At 35.1% G+C, this 23,848-nt stretch overlaps 1 protein-coding gene across 9 annotated transcripts in view; it reads right to left on the reverse strand.

Moving 5' to 3' along the window:
* The window catches only part of LOC309960194 (ankyrin repeat and KH domain-containing protein 1), a 121,767-nt gene that overhangs the window by 21,138 nt on the left and 76,781 nt on the right, over window positions 1-23,848 (reverse strand). For 8 of the 9 annotated variants that reach the window (XM_082836848.1, XM_082836850.1, XM_082836849.1 and 5 more), the window contains 10 exons: window positions 17,610-18,368; window positions 11,229-11,374; window positions 10,886-10,997; window positions 10,257-10,402; window positions 9,622-9,764; window positions 8,967-9,180; window positions 7,085-7,260; window positions 6,704-6,866; window positions 4,714-4,809; window positions 4,136-4,252 (listed from right to left, as the gene is read on the reverse strand). In XM_082836848.1, coding sequence (XP_082692974.1) covers window positions 4,136-4,252; window positions 4,714-4,809; window positions 6,704-6,866; window positions 7,085-7,260; window positions 8,967-9,180; window positions 9,622-9,764; window positions 10,257-10,402; window positions 10,886-10,997; window positions 11,229-11,374; window positions 17,610-18,368 — 2,072 coding nt within the window. The remainder of the gene's footprint in view (window positions 1-4,135; window positions 4,253-4,713; window positions 4,810-6,703; window positions 6,867-7,084; window positions 7,261-8,966; window positions 9,181-9,621; window positions 9,765-10,256; window positions 10,403-10,885; window positions 10,998-11,228; window positions 11,375-17,609; window positions 18,369-23,848) is intronic. The other variant, XM_082836854.1, reaches the window with a different exon arrangement.

A 23,848-nucleotide genomic window follows, 5' to 3' on the forward strand; every position in this document is an offset into this window, starting at 1 on the left:
CAAAGGATCTGAACAGACGTTTCTCCAAACATATACAAATGGCCAATAAACACATGAAGAGAGATGCTCAATATCACAAGCCATCAGGGAAAAGCAAATCAAATCAAAATGATACCCACTTCACTGTCACTAGGATGCCTATAATCAACAAAAAGACAGATAAAACAAATCATGGTGAGGATATGAAGAAATCGAAGCCTTCATATACTGCTGATAGGATCATAAAATGGTGCCGCTACCTTGGAAAACAATCTAGAAGTTTCTCAAATGGTTAAACACAGAACTGCCATATGATCTAGCAATTCCATTCCTAGATATATACCCAATGAAAACATATTCATACAAAAACTTGTACACCATGCTTGCTTCAGCACCATATATACTAAAAAAATTGAAATAACACAGAGAAGATTAGCAGGGCTCCTGCATAAGGATGAAACACAAATTCATGAAGCATTCCAAGTTAAAACAAACAAAAAACTTGTATACCTATGAAATAGAAACAACCTAAATGTCCATCAACTAATAAATGGGTAAACAAAATGTGGTATATCTATATAATGGGATATTATGCAGCAGTAAAAAAATAAATAAATGAAGTACTGATACATGCTACAACATGGATGAACCTTGAAAACACTATGAATTGCAAGAAGCCAGTCACAGAGGACCAAATACTGTCTGATTCCATTTATATGAAATGTCCAGAATAAGCAAAACCATAGATTTATGTGGCATTTGTTTGACTGAAATGCAGCTATTGCTGGAAAGGGTGTGGAGAAAAGGGAACCCTCTCGCACTGCTGGTGGAAATGTAAATTGATATAGCCACTATGGAGAACAGTATGGAGGTTCCTTAAAAAACTAAAAATAGAACTACCATAAGACCCAGCAATCTCACTACGGGGCATATACCCTGAGAAAACCATAATTCAAAAAGGGTCATGTACCACAATGTTCATTGTGGCTCTATTTACAATAGCCAGGACATGGAATCAACCTAAATGCCCATTGACAGATGAATGGATAAAGAAGATGTGGCACATATATACAATGGAATATTACTCAGTCATAAAAAGAAATGAAATTGAGTTACTTGTAGTGAGGTGGATGGACCTAGAGACTGTAATACAGAGTGAAGGAAGTCAGAAAGAGAAAAACAAATACCGTATGCTAACACATATATATGGAATCTAAAAAAAAAAAAGGTTCTGAAGAACCTAGGGGCAGGACAGGAATAAAGACTTAGACACAGAGAATGGACATGAGGATGGGGGAGGGGGAAGGGTAAACTGGGACAAGTGAGAGAGTGGCATGGACATATATACACTACCAAATGTAAAACAGATAGCTAGTGGGAAGCAGCCACATAGCACAGGGAGATCAGCTCGATGCTTTGTGTCCACCTAGATGGGTGGGATAGGGAGGGTGGGAGGGAGAAGCAAGAGGGAGGAGATATGGGGATATATGTATATATCACTTTGTTATACAGCAGAAACTAACACACCACTATAAAGCAATTATACTCCAATAAAGATGTTAAAAAAATAAAATAAAATGCAGCTATTATGCTTTTATAAGGTATTAACAAATTTCACTATGAAAATATCCACAGGAGGCCATTATAGAAATTACTTTCGCCTTACTTTATAGTTTTGCTTTGCTTAGTACTAGAAAATGTATTTTTTTCAGACAGGGGAACATGGTAATGGTCACCTCACATCATAATGAAAACTCAAAACAAACAGAAAACACATCAAATTACTCATATTTGTGTGGAAATTATCTAAAAAAGGTTCACCATAAGAATCTGTCAATGAAGTCCAGTTGTCCTGGTAATTAAGTAAAGCATTTTCCTCAAAACTATAATTTACCATTCTGAGTCATAAGTTACTCTTTGACATTTTTACTTATCTAATCAGGCATCAGCAAACTATGGCCTGAATGTTAAGACTTTTACATTTTAAATGGTTGAAAAAATAAAAAGAAGAATATTTTGTGACATGAAAATATTATGAAATTAAAATTTTGATGTCCATAAAGAAAGTTCTATTGGAACACATTCATTTAGGCATTGTCTATGGGTGCTTTCGTGCTATAACAGCAGAGTCAAGGAGTTATGACAGAGATCGTATGGGCCTACAAAGCCTAAAATATTTACTCTTCAGCATTTCATAGAAAAAGTCTGTTGGGAATTCCCTGGTGGTCCAGTGGTTAGGACTCTGCGCTCTCACTGCCAAGGGCCTGGGTTCAGTCCCTGGTCGGGGAACTAAGATCCCACAACCACGAGGCGAAACCAAAAAAATTTAAAAATTAAAATTAAAAAAATAAAGAATAAAAAAATAAAAAGTTGGGTTTCCCTGGCGGTACAGTGGTTGAGAGTCCGCCTGCCAATGCAGGGGACGCGGGTTCGTGCCCTGGTCCGGGAAGATCCCACATGCCGCGGAGCGGCTAGGACCGTGAGCCATGGCCACTGAGCCTGCGCGTCCAGAGCCTGTGCTCCACAACGGGAGAGGCCACAGCAGTGAGAGGCCCGCGTACCGCAAAAAAAATAAAAAAGTCTGTCAACCCCCTATGTAAATGAGAAAGGGGCTGAGCATTAAGAGAAAAAATAATTGTTAACTGAATATGCAGTTTCATCACTCGGTTGGCATAAGAGCAAAACGGCTGTTTAAGGAATTGCTGACCATATCCCTGGGTAGTTACACAAAAATAAAAATTATAGAACACAGGAGGGACCTTAGTAGTCATCAAACTTCAAACTTCATTTTAAAATGAATATTAGTTTCCCCCTTCTGATTTTAACTGTAATCAAGTTTATCATGGAGGTATTAAATTTATTTAATTTCCTAATGATAAAACTTTAAGGTTTATACCCTTCCCCCTGTTATAAGCAATTTAACAGTGAATGTCCTTTTGTATGTTCACATCTTTGAGCATTTATCAAAGTATTTACCTTAGGCTAAATTTCTAGAAGAGGAGTGACTGGAGTAGGTATGCACCCTTTTTAATTTAATGCATTTGTCAAATCATCTCCATTAATACTTATACTAATTTATACCATACATCAAAAATCATACTAGAAGGCTAATTTCTGCATACCCTAGCCATCAATATCTATTACCAAACCTTTAAATTTTAAGTTTTCCTAATCTGGTAAAAGAAATTTAAATCACTCTTTCACTGTGCATTTCTTTGTTTATTCATGAAGTTGAGCATTCTCCATGTATTTATTGAACATTTATATTTCTTCTGTGAATTGCCCATTTGTGTGATCATTTTTCATTCTGGGCAAGTTATCTTTTTCTCATTGTTTTTTTTTTTTTTTTGATGTGACCATTTTTAAAGTCTTTATTGAATTTGTACAATATCGTTTCTGTTTTATATTTTGGTTTTTTGGCCCCGAGGCATGTGGGATTAGAGGCAAAGTCTTAACCTCTAGACCACCAGGGAAATCCCTTTCTCGTTGATTTGTAAGCAATTTTTTCTTCTGTTTTTAACTTACAAGTTTTGATTTTCTTTAAAATTAAAAATTGATGTCAAAATTTTAGCATCTCTCAAAATGATCTTTTTCCTTCCTTTTATCATCAACAAAATATCTTAATATTAAGCTATCTCCTGCATTTCTATAATAACTCTACTTGATTATGCTATTTATTCTTTTAATATAATTTCTGGGTTCATAACAACACCCTCCTTTTCCAGATAAGCACACTAAGCCTCAGAAAAGCGACCTTTTTTTTTTTTAACTTTTTCAATTATACTACCACACATCCTAGGAAACTTAGATACTTACTCTTTAATTAAAGATCTAATAAACCACTTATAGCCCATATCTTATAATAAATGAAAGATTTCCAATGTTTAAAAAAATTTCTTCCCAGACTAATATTAAAACCACTTAGGCAGTAATGTTATTTGGAAAATTGTGATCTGCTCAGAAACTAATTCCTCACTTATATGGTTAAAAGTATTTTTTATGTATAGGTCAGAATCAAAAAATTGATGGTAGTTTGATAATCTATTAATCATTTTTTAAAAAGAGATTTTGTTAAGATTATGGTCATATCAGTGGCAAATTTATTCTACTAGATTTTCAACCATTTCTAATAAAGAAAATTATTTTTCCCACTCACCTTTTCCAGATCAAGTTCCTTTAGAAGAATACTTGCATTCTTATTTGCTTCTGCAGCCTGCTGGTCTTTAGCCTTCACAATTGTCTCAACACACTGGTGACATTTTTTCAACAGTTCCTATAGTGGAAAATGGAATTATATAAATATAGGAACACATAAACAGGCCAATAAAACTTGAGCTGATAAGTATACCAAAGTTCAGGGCTTAAAGCCTCAAATTACTGAATATTCACTAAACCAAATTAAGCTATCCTTTGAGTCTAGTCTTTGACTGAAAAATCAAAATAAGGTACCATTTTCTAAAAAGTTTGTGTTCTTAGAAAATTTTCTAATCAGGCTAATAGTCTAGTAATAAACTTTAGCTGCAGTCACTGTAATTATGGTCCATAATAGGAAGGAAATCTCAAAATAATTTATAAAAAATATACTCATTCTTCATTTGCAAATGGGGAAACTAAAGCATAGAAAAATCAGATGATCAGTCTCATAGAGGATGAAAAGAACGGGCTGCTAACATATACTCTGGCATATAATTCAACAAAGAACAAAAATGTGCTTCAACAGCATATTAAACCTACCTTATCTGTGATTGTTGCTATGTATCTCATGCATTCTATATCAGAAGGGAACTGATTGACCTCTTTCACCAAATACTGAACAACTTTTACATGACCCTGTAAGAAGTATAACAAAAAATACACAAAAGAATACTTTGAAAATTGGCCCATATGCTTAAAAACTTAAGGGTAAAAGGTACAGTAACACTTGAGAGTTTACTAAACTTAAAATTGAAATTATGAAAATAGAAACAGTGTTGAGTTTATAAACAGAAAGCGGTAAGCACAACATGCTGGGAAATATATGGTGGACCAAACGACATTTCTCCTGAATTTAATCTGCCCACATCCCATTGAAAATAGACAAACTTTAAAAAATATATATCTCCTAGAATAAATCGATTAGTAAAATAAAAATTGGTGATGTGAAATGAATCTCAATATAAAAGGGAAATTAGTCCGAAAACAAAGAGGATGTTCTAGATTTCAAAGCATTATTTTGGCTCTATCTTACGAAACTAAACGAGGTAGGTTGTCATATTTATCTTGAGTTCTATGACTTGAATCTAGGTAAAACACTTTCTAAATGCCATTATCAGGGGCTGGATGATCTGTAATCAATTATAAGTACATCTATTTTAACATAACCAAACTTGCATTGTTTCCCCTCCTACTAAAGCTCGTTTAATCTTCAAGAATTAGTCTGATGGGGGGACTTCCCTGGCAGTCCAGTGGTTAAGACTCCACACTTCCACTGCAAGGGGCACGGTTCGATCCCTGGTTGGGGAATTAAGATCCCGTACGCCGCACGGTGTGGCAAAAAAAAAAAAAATTAGTCTGATGGTGACAAAAATCAGAAAAGTGGCTTCTTCTGGGGCAGGGAATTAACTGAGGATGGGCATGATGAAACTTTCTAGGATTATGGAAGTATTTTATATCTTTATGGAGTGTGGGTTACATAGGTATATGCATTTATCAAAATTCATGTACCTTAGATTTGTGTTTTTACTATATATAAATTATACCTCAATTAAAAGGAAAGAAAAAAATTGAAAAAAAGTAAATATTTAAGATTTTTTTTAAGACTCATAACTTACACTGCTCTCATTCAATAGCTATTTACTGACCATCTAGTATGTGTCAGGCACTGAGCTGAACAACTGGGCACAAACACTGGTGAAAAAGACAGTCATGAATCTTAGCTTTCACAGATCTTGTAGTCTAACTGGGGAGATGGGCATTAAAAAAGTAATGCATGTTTGAATGTATAATTACAAAATGAGATAAGGAAAATAACAGTGAACTATAAAAGAGAACAAGAGAACCTTTTCAGATTGGGAGTTAGAAAAGGACTTTCTGAGAAGTGATATTTAAGGATGAGTAGATATTAAAGGATGAAGAGAAGTGAGCCAGGTGAAGAGCAAGGGAAAGAACATTTCAGGAAAAGAAAACCAGTGAGCAAAGGCCCTCAGGAATTTAAAAATTTAGTGCATTCTAGGCCAGTGGCTGAAGTGTAGTGACCAAAGGGGAAGGGGAATAGAAATGATTGGTCTGAGGCTGGCATGAGCCATTCATGCAGGGCTTTGTGAGCCACATTAAGTAGTTTACATGTTATCACAATTGCAATGGGAAAGCTTTGTAAAATAGAGCAGATAAGTAAGCCTTAATATATACAGGAGGTATAATAAATTTTTATGAGAGTCCACTTGTTTTTGTTCTTTAGGTAGAGAAAACATTCATCTACATATAATATCTGTCCTTAAATCTCACGTTTTATGTACAAAAACGTAACAAAACTAGTCAAGACACCAAGTGATTTAACAACCAAGTTGCTTATAGGGAACTACCATATAGCTCTTAGATTTGGCCACAAAGAAAGTGGAAAGACAGCAAAGGTTTGTATATAGAAACAGAGTCGATTCCTCAAGACCAATTTATCTTTCTCACGATTTCAACTTAAAATTTAGTAGTTTTAAACAAATTCTATCCTTTTTCCCCCACATCAAGTTACCTTGCGAAATGCTGACATAAGAGGTGTGATTTTCCGGTTATCTGCTGCATCCACATCAGCACCTGCTTGCACTAGCAATTGCACCACATCAAAATGACCACCATTGGATGCCAACCAAAGTGGTGTGTTTCCCTTCTTGTTACGAACATCAATATGGGCTCCCCTATAAAAATCAAATAATGTTAATATAGTTTGTTTCCTATGAGAAGAGGCTGACTTTTTCTATTTTTCTCTAATTTGTCTTTCATCTTTTATAAAATAGCAAACAAATAATCTGTTCTTTAAAATGTCAATAAAGTAAAACAATTTTATTAACTGTAAAGGCTCTGACAAGTGAAAGGGATCATAGAAATTCTATAAATAAATATAAAATTTACCCACCTATTAATCAGGAGCTCACAAAATTTGTAGTGACCTTTGTCCGCTGCTATTGTTAAAGCAGTATCTCTTGAGGAAGGCACAGGGGGGGCATTGACATCTGCTCCTTTATCTAGGAGAACTCTTCCAACCTCTGCATATCCTCCAGAAGCAGCTTCCATCAAAGGGGTAAGACCAGTCTGTTTAAACCAAAAAATTATGTGAGTAAATTATATTAATTTCTTTAAGGGACTGAAACAATTGACTTATAAGTGTATTCTATTTCTGATTTTCTCTCACAAGAGAGCTAAAGCAACATTCACTCTTAAGCTTTACTAAACAGCAAGTGAAAATTGTTAGGTTCAGTTAGACATGCTAGAATGATTTCTCTTACTAAAAAATAAAAAAAAATATGCTAAAAAAATACACAATTTCATGCTAAAAAATAAATAATTTCATAACTTCTCTACTGTTATAAATTTACATGAGACAATACCTGCTCTGCACAACAAACAGAAATATTAAAACGAATAAAAAGAAAATTAAATATGGCACAATGTTCAATGGGAAAACTTTGTTTAGAATATACTCTATCTTGTTTAGAATATAGTCTATCTGAAAAGGCAGTTTGCTAAATAACCCAGGATAAACTCCTTAAATGCTACTCAAACTTGGGTAAAATAGATTAAAATATCATTTTATAAATTTTATGCATGTGTCTTTGCTCATTAGTCTCCAACATTTCACCAGAAGACTTTTCCTACTGGTATCATTACCAAAATAATATGGCTTTCTTTAGGACTTCTAATAGATAAATGGGTCACACTGAATACTTGTAATACAAAAAGTAATCTGTCGTGGTCAGATTAGATTTTAGTTGTCTTAATTGTATAATCTATGCAGCAATTTATTTTTAATAGTCATGCTTTTATTTATTTATTTATGGCTGCACTGGGTCTTTTTTTTTTTTAAACAAATTTATTTATTTATTTTTGGCTGTGTTGGGTCTTCGTTGCTGCACACGGGCTTTCTCTAGTTGCGGCCAGCGGGGGCTACTGTGGTGTGCAGGCTTCTCATCGCGGTGGCTTCTCTTGTTGCGGAGCACGGACTCTAGGCGCGTGGGCTTCAGTAGTTGTGGCACACAGTCTCGGTAGTTGTGGCTTGTGAGCTCTAGAGCACAGGCTCAGTAGTGTGGTGCACATGTGGGATCTTCCCAGACCAGGGCTTGAACCCGTGTTCCCTGCATTGGCAGGTGGATTCTTAACCACTGTGTCACCAGGGAAGTCCCTGCATTGGGTCTTTGTTGCTGTGCAGGCTTTCTCTAGTTGTGGCGAGTGGGGGCTACTCTTTGTTGCGGTGTACAGGCTTCTTATTGTGGTGGCTTCTCTTGTTGCGGAGAACAGGCTCTAGGCACGTGGGCTTCAGTAGTTGTGGCGCACAGCCTCGGTAGTTGTGGTGCGTGGGCTCAGTAGTTGTGGTGCACAGGCTTAGTTGCTCTGCGGCATGTGGGATCTTCCTGGACCAGGGATCCAACCCATGTCCCCTGCATTGGCAGGTGGATTCTTAACCACTGCGCCACCAGGGAAGTCCCTGCAGCAATTTTTTTGATTGGGGTTTTTACCAATGGTAAGCACATGCCTCATTAAAGGAGTTCTTCAAGCCACTCAAGGCTGAAGTTGGAAAAAAGTACTGATTCTATTTTTCTTCACTGCCTTTAATAAAAGTCATGAATGGTGATAGTGTGCCACTGACCAATGGCCAGTGACACACTGTATAGCACTATTCTCCAGTCCTGCATTGGGGCATCAGTTTTAACTTATGACAATTTAAAATAGTACATTCAATGTAAGTTGCTCTTTCTATTAAAAATATATCTGAAGTAGAGGACAAGTTATAAAATGCTTACCTTTGCCCTATGTTCAACATTGGCTTTTCGGTCCAGAAGCAAACTCACTACTTCTGCTCGTCCTTGGAAACAGGCCAAGGTGAGAGCTGTGTTCCGATTGGTCTCTATTTGGGCATTAATGTCTGAACCCATATCAAGCAGCAGTTTCACTGCAGGAACATGTCCATTCATTGCAGCCAACATCAGGGGAGAAATACCTAGTTTACTCCCAGTCCTAAGGGGGGGAAAATGTGCTTAGAAAATTAAAATAATATGTTGCCTATTGTTTTCTTAAAAAGCATAGAGAACATAAAAAATGAAAAAGCTTCAGTAAGAAGAAAGGTTTCTAACTCCAATGAATAGATTTTATTTGTTTAGACTAATAATTAGAAGTAGGAAAATCTCACAATTTAAAACATAATCCCTATGCAGAGGCCATAAATTTCCAACTATATATAACAGTGTTTTCTGAAAAGAAACCTCTTTAAAAACAGCAACGTTAGCTGAAATAAGCTTTGATTACTTATAAGCACATTATAGGCATAACTGTTGGCCTTGCAACTTTAGTACTATCTTAATTAAAAATGGTATCTGTCCAAATATTTAGGGGAAAACACTTAATTCCAAGGTAATAGTTTACTAATCATGAGTAATAAAATAAACAGGTGATAGATACCTTGAATTAATTTCTGCCCCGGCATTAAGCAGAATCTTAATGATATTCACATATCCTCCAGATGCAGCTAGACTCAGTGGTGTATAATCAGACACATTCCTATGTTCTTTATTTGCACCCCGAGCCAGCAGCAAGTCTACTACCTACAAAGTAAAATATGAACAGAGAAATCTAGTTTACACCAAGGGTCTATCTTATAATGAAGGAAGCACAAAGAAATGGGACTTATAACTTCCTTGTCTAAATACCTAACATTTTAATTAAACCCTAAATATTCAAATATCAGCACTACAGAAATGAATTCAATTTCATATCAAGGAATTCAGAGCTATGAAATTCCAATCATACTGAAATAACAAGTTGTTACTGTTTCTATTCCTCAATTATTGAGTGATAAATTTGCATTTCATGTGTTAGGACTATGCTCTATTGAATCCCAATATACGTAAGGATGATGAGAATTTTTATTTTGCCTGAAAGGCAAGAAACAGATTCTTTAAAAGGGCATTTACTATTCTCATTAAATTTAATATATAGAACATGTCAAAACACATGCAAATTTTATTCATGTAGCTAAATTACTAAGCATATGCATATTTAAAATACAAGTGTTTACAAAATGAACATTAACATACTTCCTGACGTCCACCAGAACATGCCAATGAAAGCGGAGTATCCTTAGTTCGTTCAGATTGTGCTTCTATGTCTCCACCTTTATCCAAAAGGATTTCAACAACTCCAACATGTCCTGCTGTTGCTGCCAGGATCAGTGGTGTGAAACCTAAATCAGAAAATAAAAATCTTGGTCAAATTTGTGTTTTTTAACATATTAAGGCACTGTTTTTAATTCTCTATTATTTTAGTAGGAAAAGGTCTTTAGGGCAGATACTTATAATCATTTAACATAAAACTGTTTTAAACCCTAATTTGTTAGTGACAAAACCCCATAAACACCTGATAAAAAGAAAATGCTAAGTCAAACGAAACTATTAAAGTTTATACTCATAATAAACTTTGATACCTCTGCATGCTCTACTTTTAGATTAAGGAAAAAGCTAAACACAGCTTGCTTCCTTGATGATCTACAGTCTAATTTTTGAAGAATAATTTGGCTCTGTAGATTAACAAATCCAGATATTCTTAATCGAAATATGCAAACCCATTCTTTCACTGAATAGTCTAGGAACCACTTATTGATAGTAAAAAATGAATTGTTTTCTGATATAATTACTCTCCAACTTTATTTCTCACTAACATTTCTTACCTTTTTTGTCTCTGTGTTCAATTTTAGCATCTCGCGCTATGAGTACAGATACAAGTTCTTCATGACCACCTGCACAAGCTAGCGTTAATGCTGTGTCATGGTTGCTCTCAGTCTAGGAAAAGGAAAAAAACCTTAAGAGTCCATGGGCCACAACTAAGAGAGCCCACATGCCACAACTACTGAGCCTGGGCACTCTGGAGCCCACGCACCACAACTAGAGAAGCCCACGCGCCACAATGAAAGATCCCGCATGCCACAGCGAAGACCCCGTATGCTGCAACTAAGACCCGACACAGCCAAAAAAATAAATTACCTAAATAAATAAATAAAGCAGTCTACTCACATGTGCATCGATGTCAACTGAAGGATACACAGGAGGCACAGACTGGGAAGCCACATTGCTTGGAGACTGCGAACAGGGCTCAGGTGTAAGACATTCTGCCGTCTGAGAGGAACTGTTTGAACCAGTGGGCACTCTGCTACTCACAGCTGAAAAACAATATTCATATTGCTGAATTCTACTTAAAAGAGTAATGTCATTTGTGTACAGAAAAACACAGAAAACAGAAAATTCTATAGCAGTAATATAATGTAGTAATTAAATCACAAGCTTGAGTCAGATGGACATATGTTTGAATCCCAGTTCTACCAATGACTTTCTGATCTTGGGCAAGTAACTTAACGTCTCTGAACCTCAATTTCCTTATGTGTAAAATGGGATGATAATTACAGTACCTCCATTGTAAGGTTGTTGGGAAAACCCCTTGAGATAATGAAGTAAAATATTGAGCATCGTACCTGATATTTAGTGCATATACAACAAATGGTAGCCTTTTATATTGTCAATAGGGAGAAAATAGTTTCCAATAAAAAAAAAAGGAATCTTATATCTTAGTTTGTAAAAGGCAATTAGATAAAAACATCCTGAGGACAATGCATTAAAAAAAAAAAAGAAGGAAAAAAGAAGCAGAAGAAGCAGAAAAAAAGGGAAGAACAAGTTAGAATATTTCTCACATAAATAGCAGAGAGTATGTGTTTTTAAAATTCAATATTTACTCTGAAAATTTGCTAAAATGAATCAATGTCTGAAAATCAAACTATTTTAAAAATGAACATTGGAACTTTTATTTGGGACCTCAAAATCTGATGTCTGAAACTGAATTAAATGAAATTATATCTTTCTCTCTCTGCATATTTCTTTTCTTTCATGAGATGGAGTTTGCCCCATGAAGAGGGAAATAGGACCTATCTCAGAGGGATGCTGTGAATTATCCATGAGAAATGTGCAAAAAGTATTTAACACAGTGTTTGGTAAGTGCCTAATATATGTAATTATCAGGTATTTTATAGGATTTTCAGTACTATTAATCACTGCATTGAAAAATAAAAACGTTACAATTCACTGAAGAAAGAAAAAACTCAGAAAAAACATATAATCATTAATAATACAGAAAAAGACAACAAAGTTTCAATGATGGCAATAACTTCCTCTTACCCACACTAAAAGTCAATCAAAAACACACAGGTCTTAAAGAAAAATGTAAGCATTTCAAGATTGGAGAATGCTTTCTCTCTAGAATTTTGATATGACTGGATCCCAATCAAGGATACTGATCACAAGTATGAAAGATAAGTGTAGTATGCTAATAGTACTACACTATTATTATAGTACTATACTATATTTAATAGTATGCTTTAAATAATAGCAAATTTTAAGATGTTCAGATATGTTTCTACATGAGCTGTCCCTCCCCGCTCGTAACAAATATATATAAAATCACATCTTGATAATATGAATTTCTACAGCTTCTGTCACCACATAAATATACATAATTTAACTATATGGTTACAAAATAAAAATGATTATTATAAATATTTCTTTTGCCTGTAAGAACACGCACAATGAAAACAAAGCTTTAAAAATTTTTGTCATTGAATGAATTAAAAGCAGATAGTATTTTGTTATGCCTCCTCAAAACAGCTGATATGTTTGGAAACAGTTCCAGAAACAAGACACTAAACATTGATATATGGCACCTTTGTAATAGTAAGATTTTAACAGTAGTCATATAATTATCAACATATATCTTACTAAAGAATTACTTTTCTATCATTAAATTTGTTTATTCATGTTATCTTTTTGTTATTATGAACAACAGATATTCAAAAAATTTTAAATAGTTGACTAGAGTGCTATGCCAGAATATGATGTTATAAAAGACTTTTTTACAGAGTTGGTTTTTAAAAAATACTTTTGTACATTTAACAGCTCTGTTACCAAATATGTATTGTTACACTGATTGTACATTTTTGTACAACAGTATCCTCAAGACATTTTTTCCTCCCTGTAATAATGACAATCAGAAACATTCCACAGAAGTGACTCTAATAGGATTAATTACATATGAAAAGTTCTAAAGAAAAAACTAGAAAGTAGCAAAGATTTTAAAAGTACATGTGGAATAAAGGTTTTATGAAGATAAAATTATACCAGGACTGTGAAATTTTTTTCATAAATCCTAAAATGTTTTCTATTTCTGAACAAAATGTCTCTGAAAATGACCAAAACAGATCACTATCACAAAAGTCACTACATAATTCAAATTAAATTTATGCACTATCCTAAAATGGGGTGATAGAAGAACTAAATAAGTGCAATATTTTACTTAATTCTTTATGAAATTTAAGATAGTTTTGTAGGCAATATGGAAGACAGTAATAAACTTTATTACATAAACATCTCAGATACTAGGTATATGTAAACTATGTTGCAAGGCCTTAAGAAATTAAATCACTGTAATCTGTTTTAGATAATAGTAACTTTATTAAATAGTTCCATATAAATAACAATCTATAAATAAAATATTAACATCTATTAGAAGAAATTATTACTTAAAGATATTTTACTGTAAATTCCCTCAAAGATAATTTCCTAATTACTTTTTTATTCTTAAGCCTAAAATGACTACCACAGGATTACTTAAAGCAAGATACTATGGGGCTTCCCTGGTGGCGCAGTGGTTGAGAGTCTGCCTGCCGATGCAGGGGATACGGGTTCGTGCCCCGGTCTGGAAAGATCCCACATACCGCGGAGCGGCTAGGCCCGTGAGCCATGGCCGCTAAGCCTGCGCGTCCAGAGCCTGTGCCCCACAATGGGAGAGGCCACAACAGTGAGAGGCCCCCGTACCGCAAAAAAAAAAAAAAAAAAAAAAGATACTATGGAATTGGAATTTGTTTGAAGAGAGCCTATTAAGATGTCAACAACAGTAACAATGTTCTCAAGTCACAAAACTATATTAAACCTTACATGCACATCAAATCTTAATATAAAAATAATAAGGGAAATTGTTATTTAGTAGAATTTAGAAGTCTAAGGAAATAATATCTTTAATATAAACTCAACTTCAAGTTGAATCAGATGCATGCATATTACTTCTAAGGTTCTTAAACTGGCTGAACTGAGTTTGAATCTTAACACTTACTAGCAACTTAATTTCCATTAGCCTCAGTTTTCAACAGAAAAACAGAGATGGGATATGGACTTATTTTATAGTATTACTATAAAGAGCCCATGAGATAATGTATATAAGAGCATTTAGCACTGAGCTTGGTGCATGGTAAGCGCTCAATAAATGTAAATAAAGTGATACTAGTTGATTTTTTAACCAAGCTTCTTTATATATTAAGCCTGAAAATTTTACTAGATGTTTCTAGAACTGCTCAATGGTCAAAGCTATTTTGAATTTCTTTAAATTGCTTTTTATTTTCAGACCTTAATTCTAGACATCTGAACTGAGAATCATTTGCTATTATGATAACTTCTAAAAGCCTGACACTTAATTTCAGAAGAAATGAACCTGAACAACCATGCTTCCAATCAAGAGTATACATATATTCTGGCTGAGACTATATCAAGTATGATACGTTTAAGACTATATAGTTATGGCTGTCAGTCAGCTAGTCAAGTTATGACATTCATAAATTATGTATCTAACCAACTCATTATCATGACAAATATTTTGAGAGTAGAACAGCAATAAAGAAAAATACTCTTGGGCTTCCCTGGTGGCGCAGTGGTTGAGAGTCCACCTGCTGATGCAGGGGACACAGGTTCGTGCCCCGGTCCGGGAAGATCCCACATGCCACGGAGCGGCTGAGCCCGTGAGCCATGGCCACTGAGCCTGCGTGTCCGGAGCCTGTGCTCCACAACGGGAGAGGCCACAACAGTGAGAGGCTCGCGTACCGCAAAAAAATAAAAGAAAAGAAAAGAAGAAAGAAAAATACTCTTATATTTAAAGAGTGAAACTTATTGCTATTATATATGAATATTATCTAAAGTAAAATTGTAAGATGTACAGTATCCTCTCTTCCTCTCTTTTATTAACTATGAGGCATGATAACTAGATTTAATTTAGGTAAAATTAATTATATCTTTGGTCTGATCTATAATTCTACTGGTATATTAACATATCATAAAATCAAAGCATTAGGTATTTACCTAATTCATTCTTATTTATTTCATCTTCAATTAAGAAATTAAGAGAAACTTAGACTTAATAAAGTTTTAAATTTTGAGGTAAGTCATCATTTTGAACAAAGAAAATCTAATTATTGCTATATATTTTAAAATGTAAGCTTCAGCAAAATGAAAAAAATTTTAAATGAAGATAATTTTCAGGGAATTCCCTGGAGGTTCAGTGGTTAGGACTAGGCACTGTCACTGCTGGGCACCTGAGTTTGATCCCTGGTCGGGGAACTAGATCCCACAAGCCAAGCAGCCAAAAAAAAAAGAGAGAAAAAAATGTGTAATTTTTAATGTATTGACGGATTTATACTTTAAAGTATATTAATAAAAGAATATTGTACAATATGGTGGGGCAACTGTCACTAGACATTAATGTCTAAGAGAAATTAAATTTTATTCATATTAATGTTAAATATAATTAAAAGATGTTTTCTAAACCAATTTTTTGAAGTTTCATGTGAACTTTGTAAAAGGTCATTTTAATTTAACAAAGACTTCAGTGAAATAACCAGAATTTGACCTCCTCTACAAGAAACAGCAGTAAATACTACCATAAAGTTAACACCTACAAGTTCCCTTTAGAGCTGTTTCTCCTTTAAAAAAAAAAAAAAAAAGGACAGGTCCTAAGTTCCAACAAACTAAACTGATCAATAATGTGGGTTTCATAACTGCAAACTGAGTACTTAATTAGGAACATTATAATGATATTTATAGAATCCTAAGTCTTAAAAATGTTACTCTCAGGTCACCAGTTTCATCCTTATTATTTATAATCATACTTCACACTCCAATATCTGCTTTTACCAGATTAGAAATCAGAACCATAAATGAACTATAAGAGTTTATTCAAAATTTATAACAACTTGCAATGCTAATGACACAAAGTCAATTTGAGTTAAGTGGCTATGGGTTGAAGATATAAAAAACAAAAGTAAAGAATAAAGAATCTAACTCCTTAAAACATTTCCCAGCATTTTTATTTCCTTTATGAAAACTAAGACATTCCTCCTCTGCACAGCAATACCTATTACATATCAGAGGAGCCTCAAAGGCACTATTATAATTCTATAACCACTCGAAGTCATACACATGCCCAATAAAATTCCTGAATTAAGTAATCTTACTCCACATTTTAAAAGATTCAGTAAAGATTAGGAAGACTAAAGGCTCACAAAAGAAGAAAGAAAACTGGGATAGCATAACTGGGATGGGAGGAGGGGAGGAGAATACGACAAGAAGAAACAGACAACAGTAAAGAAAAAAAATGTTGCAATCAAGAGACAGAGGACTGGCCTGCCTTTGAATATCACTCCAGCTACATCTTAGTTCTTGGTCTTCATCCACTGTCAACAGCCATTCTGGCTGCATTTCTGAACTGGGCTCTCATGGAGGTGATACATTCACCAGCCATCTTTAGGAAGGTAAATGATTAATTGCACTGTTTTCCCACTGCTGCAAGGACAATGAAACGGAAAGTAAACTTGTGCACCTCATTTCATATCTAGTTGTAATTTTCCACACAACAATAAACAGAAACATATACTGTAAGTTTATAAGGCTGGTTTCTTTTTTGCTTTGCTGTGTGTGTGTGTGTGTGTGTGTGTGTGTGTGGTTTCTGTGTGCTTTCATCAAGACAGTTAATACAAAAATCCCAATCGTTATCAAGTTGACAATGATCTTCTAACCACAAATATTTTAAAAACATGGAATGCTATAGTTTTTTTCTGAACATTCCTTTTAATTAGAAATATTTAAATTAATCTAATAAAATTATAAATAAAGAAAAAGCAATGCGATTTAGAATTCTGATTTCCAAATATGAAAATCACCAGCAGGAAAATTAAATGTCTAACCTTATATGATTATCTCTAAAGCCTACAAAGAAATTCTATTTTGAGATCTCCTACCCAAGATACAACACAGGGTGATTTTGATACCAAAGGGCTAAAATAAAGGATCATGGCAACTTTATTTCTTTGCTTTTGCAAATAACAAAAAAGAAGAGGGAAAACACACTTTTGTGTGTTAGTGTTGTTGAGTTTAGTTAAATTCACTTCCAAAACACCTCAAGAAATGAGTAATTTTATAAAGATAGTTCTAAAATGGAAAAGTACCAAGTTGGTGTTTTGGGAAAGTCATGTAAAGAAGTTGAGCACAAAGATTAAAGAGAAATTATTACAGGTATATTTCTTAACCCACCTGCTATCAGGTCATCAAGAGTGTCGGTAAGCGTCTGGGCTGGAGTTGCAACCATTAGTCCATCTGGTTCTTGCACTAACAGCCCCTGATCGTGTCCAGTAATAGCAATCTGAGGCTGTCCTATAATCTGATGATTACCTGATACTTTCTGAAGTTCAAGAGAATTTGTCCCATTAGAACCTAATTCACTGGAAAAGTTACACTGTGGAGATGATAAAGGCTGGACTGGGACAAAATCAATTTGTTCTGCCGATGGTGGAGACTGTTGCTCATCATCAACATCATTATCTTTAAATAAGATTGTGTCAACCTGAGGTAACTCTGAAAAGTGATCCTCTGGGAGACTACCATCTCCTTCCCCTTCTGGGAAGACTCCTCTATGAGAGCACTGCTGGTGTGGAGATACTGTGTCTTTCTGACCTTTGGTTTCCAAGTATTCTTTGGTAAATTGCTGCTGTGTTTTCATCTGCAACTGCCTTTCCACTTTCTGCAGTTCTTTCAGTATTTTCTTCTTCTTCTGGACTTGCTCTTCTCTGTTCTTTTTAAGTTCTTCTATCTTATCTTTGTTCAGAGGTTCACCTTGAATTAACTCCAATGATTTAAGCTGTGCTTTTTCAATAGCACTAATTCTTTGTCCCAGTTCATTCAGTTTTCCTTCAGTCTCCTCTACTATGCACTCCAAAGGCTGGTATGGGTGAAAAGGTGGCAGTACGTCCTGATCTGCTACCTGCAGGGAACTGGACTTCTGCTTGGATGTACCTAAGCACATGAAAAATGTTTGAAAATGTGCCATGCTAAAAAAAAAAAAAAAAAAAAAAAAAAAAAAAAAAAAAAAAAGCCCAGCCCTCCCTCCGCCCCCCACCACATACTTCCCTCCCAAAACCCATATAACTAATGCTATAGAATGAATGTTCAGATTCATACCAGTTGTAGGTAGATTAAAGACCAGACTCATCTATTTTACATAGCACAAACAAGGATGTTGCCAATTCAAAAAATGTGACTTTTTCAATTAAAAAAATCTAATATTTATAGGATTGGATGATTTTGGAAAACACAGGATTAGGGAGAAAAGGAAATCAAAGAGGAAAGAACCTCAAAATTCTGCTTATTTAATTGGACTTTTTAAAGAACATCAAATCTAAAGCAGTATCAAAATAATGTTGAGGGTATCATTAATATTGGCTTGACTGCCCAATTGTTCTTTTTACAATATTAGTACAGGTTACTGCAAGAAACTGTAACTTGTAGATCAAAGTAGGGAAAAGTGTCTTTCAAACTGCCAAAATGTTTCTTTATTATATTAAAATATAATTTGAAATCAATTTTTAAGATATAACCTTCGAAAATTTTTCATTAATTAAGTCTTAAACACTTCTGTACCTGAACACTGTATTAAACTTTCACAAAGGACAATTATTCTGAGTTTAAATAAACTCTTCACATAAAAGTCTATGAGAGAAACAATGAATAATACCTAGGAGAAAATCAGACTTCCCATATAGGATTACTCATATTGACAGTGTATGTTAAAAATGAAGTAACTGTATATTAATTTAAGGTTTTCGATCACACTTAAATTAATTTACTCCCCTCATGGCAAAATAATTATCAATATTAACAATCTTAACATCTGGGCATAAAGTGGAGGAAACATATAATAACTACTTAGAGGCAAATTCAAGGCTTAATCTTGTTTAGGAAGAACTGAGACTATTCAGCAATAAAAAGGAACTACTGATATAGCCTACAACGTGGATGAACCTTGAAAACATTATGCTAAGTGAAAGAACCCAGACACAAAAGACCACATATCGTACAATTCCATTTATAACAGATCTACAGAGAAAAGGCAAATCTATAGAGACAGAAAGGAAAATACTGGTTGCCTGGATTATAGTGGTAAGAATGAGGATTGATCACAAACAGGCATGAGAGATTTTTTTGGAGTGATGGATCCAAAACTTGATGGAGGTGATGGTTATGCAATTATGTAAATTTTCTAAAAGTCATTGTATTGTACATTTAAAATGAGTGAACTTTTATGGTGTGTAAACTAAACAACAACAAAGCTGTTTAAAAACAACTGGGGGGCTTCCCTGGTGGCGCAGTGGTTGAGAGTCCACCTGCCGATGCAGGGGACGTGGGTTCGTGCCCTGGTCCGGGAGGATCCTACATGCCGCGGAGCGGCTGGGACCGTGAGCCATGGCCGCTGAGCCTGTGCGTCCGGAGCCTGTGCTCCAGAACGGGAGAGGCCACAGCAGTGAGAAGCCCGCGTACAGCAACAAAAAAAAAAAAAAAAAAAAAAAACCTGGGTAAAAAACAGTTGTCTATTCTTAAGGACTGTAGTCAATATATATGAATAACATATGTAACTTCAGATTTAAAAATAAGCTCATCCAATGCATTCAAAATGATTCTTAGGTTCAAAGGAAAAAAATAATCCATTAGATGTTTAAATGCTCAGAACTGCAAGAGGGTGACAAAACTACTGGACAAAAAAATAAGAGATTTCACTGCTTCTTTTGCTAGAATAGGAGAACTCAAAACTGCAGGTAGCTCAAATATTTGCAACATGTTATTATCAAAAAAAGTCTAACAGGTTTTCCCTGAGATACTGTCTTTAACAAGGTCAGACAACCACAGTTCCAAAATCACTGCAATTAAAGACTTAGTTATTATTATTATTTTTAATACTAACGAATGTTTTGTTTTATTTATTTTTTAACATCTTTATTGGAGTATAATTGCTTTACAATGGTGTGTCAGTTTCTGCTTTACAACAAAGTGAATCAGCCATACATATACATATGTTCCCATATCTCTTCCCTCTTGCGTCTCCCTCTCTCCCACCCTCCCTATCCCACCCCTCTAGGTGGTCACAAACCACCGAGCTGATCTCCCTGTGCTATGCAGCTGCCTCCCACTAGCTATCTATTTTACGTTTGGTAGTGTATATATGTCCATGCCACTCTCTCACTTTGTCACAGCTTACCCTTCCCCCGCCCCATATCCTCAAGTCCATTCTCTAGTAGGTCTGTGTCTTTATTCCCGTCTTACCCCTAGGTTCTTCATGACCTTTTTTTTTTTTTCTCCTTAGATTCCATATATATGTGTTAGCATACGGTATTTGTTTTTCTCTTTCTGACTTACTTCACTCTGTTTGACAGACTCTAGGTCCATCCACCTCACTACAAATATCTCAATTTCACTTCTTTTTATGGCTGAGTAATATTCCATTGTATATATGTGCCGCATCTTTATCCATTCATCCGATGATGGACACTTAGGTTGCTTCCATGTCCTGGCTATTGTAAATAGAGCTGCAATGATTAGTTATTTTTTAAAGGCAAAATTCAGCAAAATGTATTGTCCATATTCAATTTTATACTTCTATCTGAGCAAAGTAGTGGGAACAGACTTTATCCTTTCAGAGCAAAAGCCATTAGTTTGTGAGATAATTTTATAACTATTTCCACAAGATCATATAGGAAATAATAGTTTGCTTTACTTGTTCAAAGTACCTAATGACAATCATTGGTAGGAAAAGGGAGTTTAACTGCCACAAATAGCAATGTATAAATCTGCGAGCCCAGCAAGGAAATTTTCAGTTGTGTAACAAATTCAATGACATCAGCAGAGTAAATTCAGAAGTTCTGCAAAGAAGTTCTGAATGCTCCTCCAACATTATTTTAAAACACCCTTGTATAGTTTTTGTATTTTGTAATTTGTGTTTTGTAATTTGTATTTAAGATTAAGAAAATTAGGTAAGAGTTCAACACTAATCAGACTGGTAATTAATTATGACAACATTGGACATTCACAGATTTAAAATCTTATCATAGTAAGATAATCCAAAATAAGGCTAGAATTTTGAGGATAGTAACAGAGAGAAATGGCTGTATCTTGTTAAGAAATAAAATACAAAAAGCTTAGAGCACAAGATTACAAAGAGTAACTTATTTAACTGAACATAGAGACAAAAAGCCCAAAATATATGTAGCAGGAAGAACAGAGGATGGTGAAAGTAATGCACAAAAAGCAGTTCTTCCCCAAATAGACAATGACTGAGTATCTGTAACCATGGAGTTAGTGGGATTGCCTAGATACACATCAAAGCACTAATACAAGCTACAACATCAGGACTAAGCCATGTTGGTAAAAAACAAATGTCACCTAATTATTCCTAGAAGCTGAAGAAACAACTTCATTTTGGGGAAAAGTAGAGAATGTTAACAAGTGTCCTTTTAGCAACAAAATTTTCAGTCTCTAGGAAGGTAGTAGTATAAGACACCAGAATATAAAACAGTTCCATCTTCCTCAGACATCGCCCACTGTCAGATAGAAATATATAAATCTATTCATTGTCTACTCATTGGTAGCACTGAGTGATATCATAAATTAATATTTAGGAACACAGGTAAAGTTACTATCTTATCTCTTTGGTTTGGTTACTACCCTACTTCCTCAATTTTCACTTTTCCTCCAATAATTAAAAAAGTTTGCAACAGGAAACCACGATATAGAGACAGCTTAGAACATGGCCTTTATTTTTTTATGGGCACTGAGGAAATGAGATGGACATAAGCAGTTATATGTTAAAAGACATTATTAAATTTGGACATATATAAATCCACATAAGCATGATTACTAATGGAAATCTACTAAACTAGAGAATATTAGTAGTAAAATTTCCAGAGAAACACTCAACCTCATTCACTGTACATATAATTTTTCTATACAATTTTAATGATTTGATATTAAAATGAGAACTTTTCATGTTACCTACTCCAATAAACAACTCTGGGATATAAAGCATCATGTTAACCTAATGCTTTACATTTATAGTTCTGTTTTCAATCTGTTCCTCAGCAGTCTAAAACAGTACTTCCTTTTTTTTTTTTTGCAGTACGCGGGCCTCTCACTGTTGTGGCCTCTCCCGTTGCGGAGCACAGGCTCCGGATGTGCAGGCTCAGCGGCCATGGCTCACTGGCCTAGCCACTCCGCGGCATGTGGGATCTTCCTGGACCGGGGCACGAACTCGTGTCCCCTGCATCGGCAGGCGGACTCTCAACCACTGTGCCACCAGGGAAGCCCTAAAATAGTACTTCTTGATTAAGTTCTTAAACATCCTCTTTAATCACAATGTCGCTCTTCTTAAAAATTCTTGGGCTTCCCTGGTGGCGCAGTGGTTGAGAATCTGCCTGCCAATGCAGGGGACATGGGTTTGAGCCCTGGTCTGGGAAGATCCCACATGCCATGGAGCAACTAAGCCCGTGCGCCCCAACTACTGAGCCTGCGTGTCTGGAGCCTGGGCTCCGCAACAAGAGGACGCGACAGTGAGAGGCCCGCGCACCACGATGAAGAGTGGCCCCTGCTTGCCGCAACTAGAGAAAGCCATCACACAGAAACAAAGACCCAACACAGTCAAAAATAAATTAATTAATTAATAAATTAAAAAATAAAAAGAACTGCACCAACATTAAAAAAAAATTCTTAATAATTTTCTTTTGCCTTCAGAATAATCTATATTCTTAGCCTGGCATTTATTAATTTATTCAACAAATATTTAACGTCTAGTACAAGCAAGGCATAGTGGACCATACAAAGACGAGCAACCTAAACCCTGCCCTCGAGGAGCTTACAGTCTAAAAGGGGAGATAAAAATGTACAAATCCAAATAAAAGGATAAAGCCAAGCATTGGCAGATATGGAAATGGGATGGGGGCGTATAATATAGTAACCCTTACACATTGCTGCTGGGAGCGTAAACTGCTGTAGCATTCTAACGAGTATATTCACAGTACTTTGTCAGATAAACATTACACATTCCTATGACAGGTAATTCTGCTCCTGAGTTTATCCCAGAGAAATTCTCATACAGATCCATAAGGGGACTGTACCAGAATTTTCACCACAGCATTGTCTGTGGTGGTGGGGAATGAGAGACAATCTGGGTACCCATCACTGAGAGAAAGGACAAGTAAAAAATAGAGGATATACAGGATGAAACACTATGTATGCTGCAGGTAGAAACAATCTAGAGGTAGACATATGGATAGATCTTAAAAACAGTGCTGGTGAAAAAAGTAAAACACAAAACAGGATCTATAGCATAATACCATTTATGTAAATTTAAAAATATATAAAGTAGTAAACATTTTATAAGAACTTGTAAGAGCAAAAGAATCTGCAAATCAAACACATTAGAATGACTGCCTAAGGGCAAGTATGGGCAT

This window comes from Leucopleurus acutus (assembly GCF_964270905.1).
Source record: "Leucopleurus acutus genome assembly, chromosome: 3".
Taxonomy (NCBI): Eukaryota; Metazoa; Chordata; class Mammalia; order Artiodactyla; family Delphinidae; genus Leucopleurus; species Leucopleurus acutus.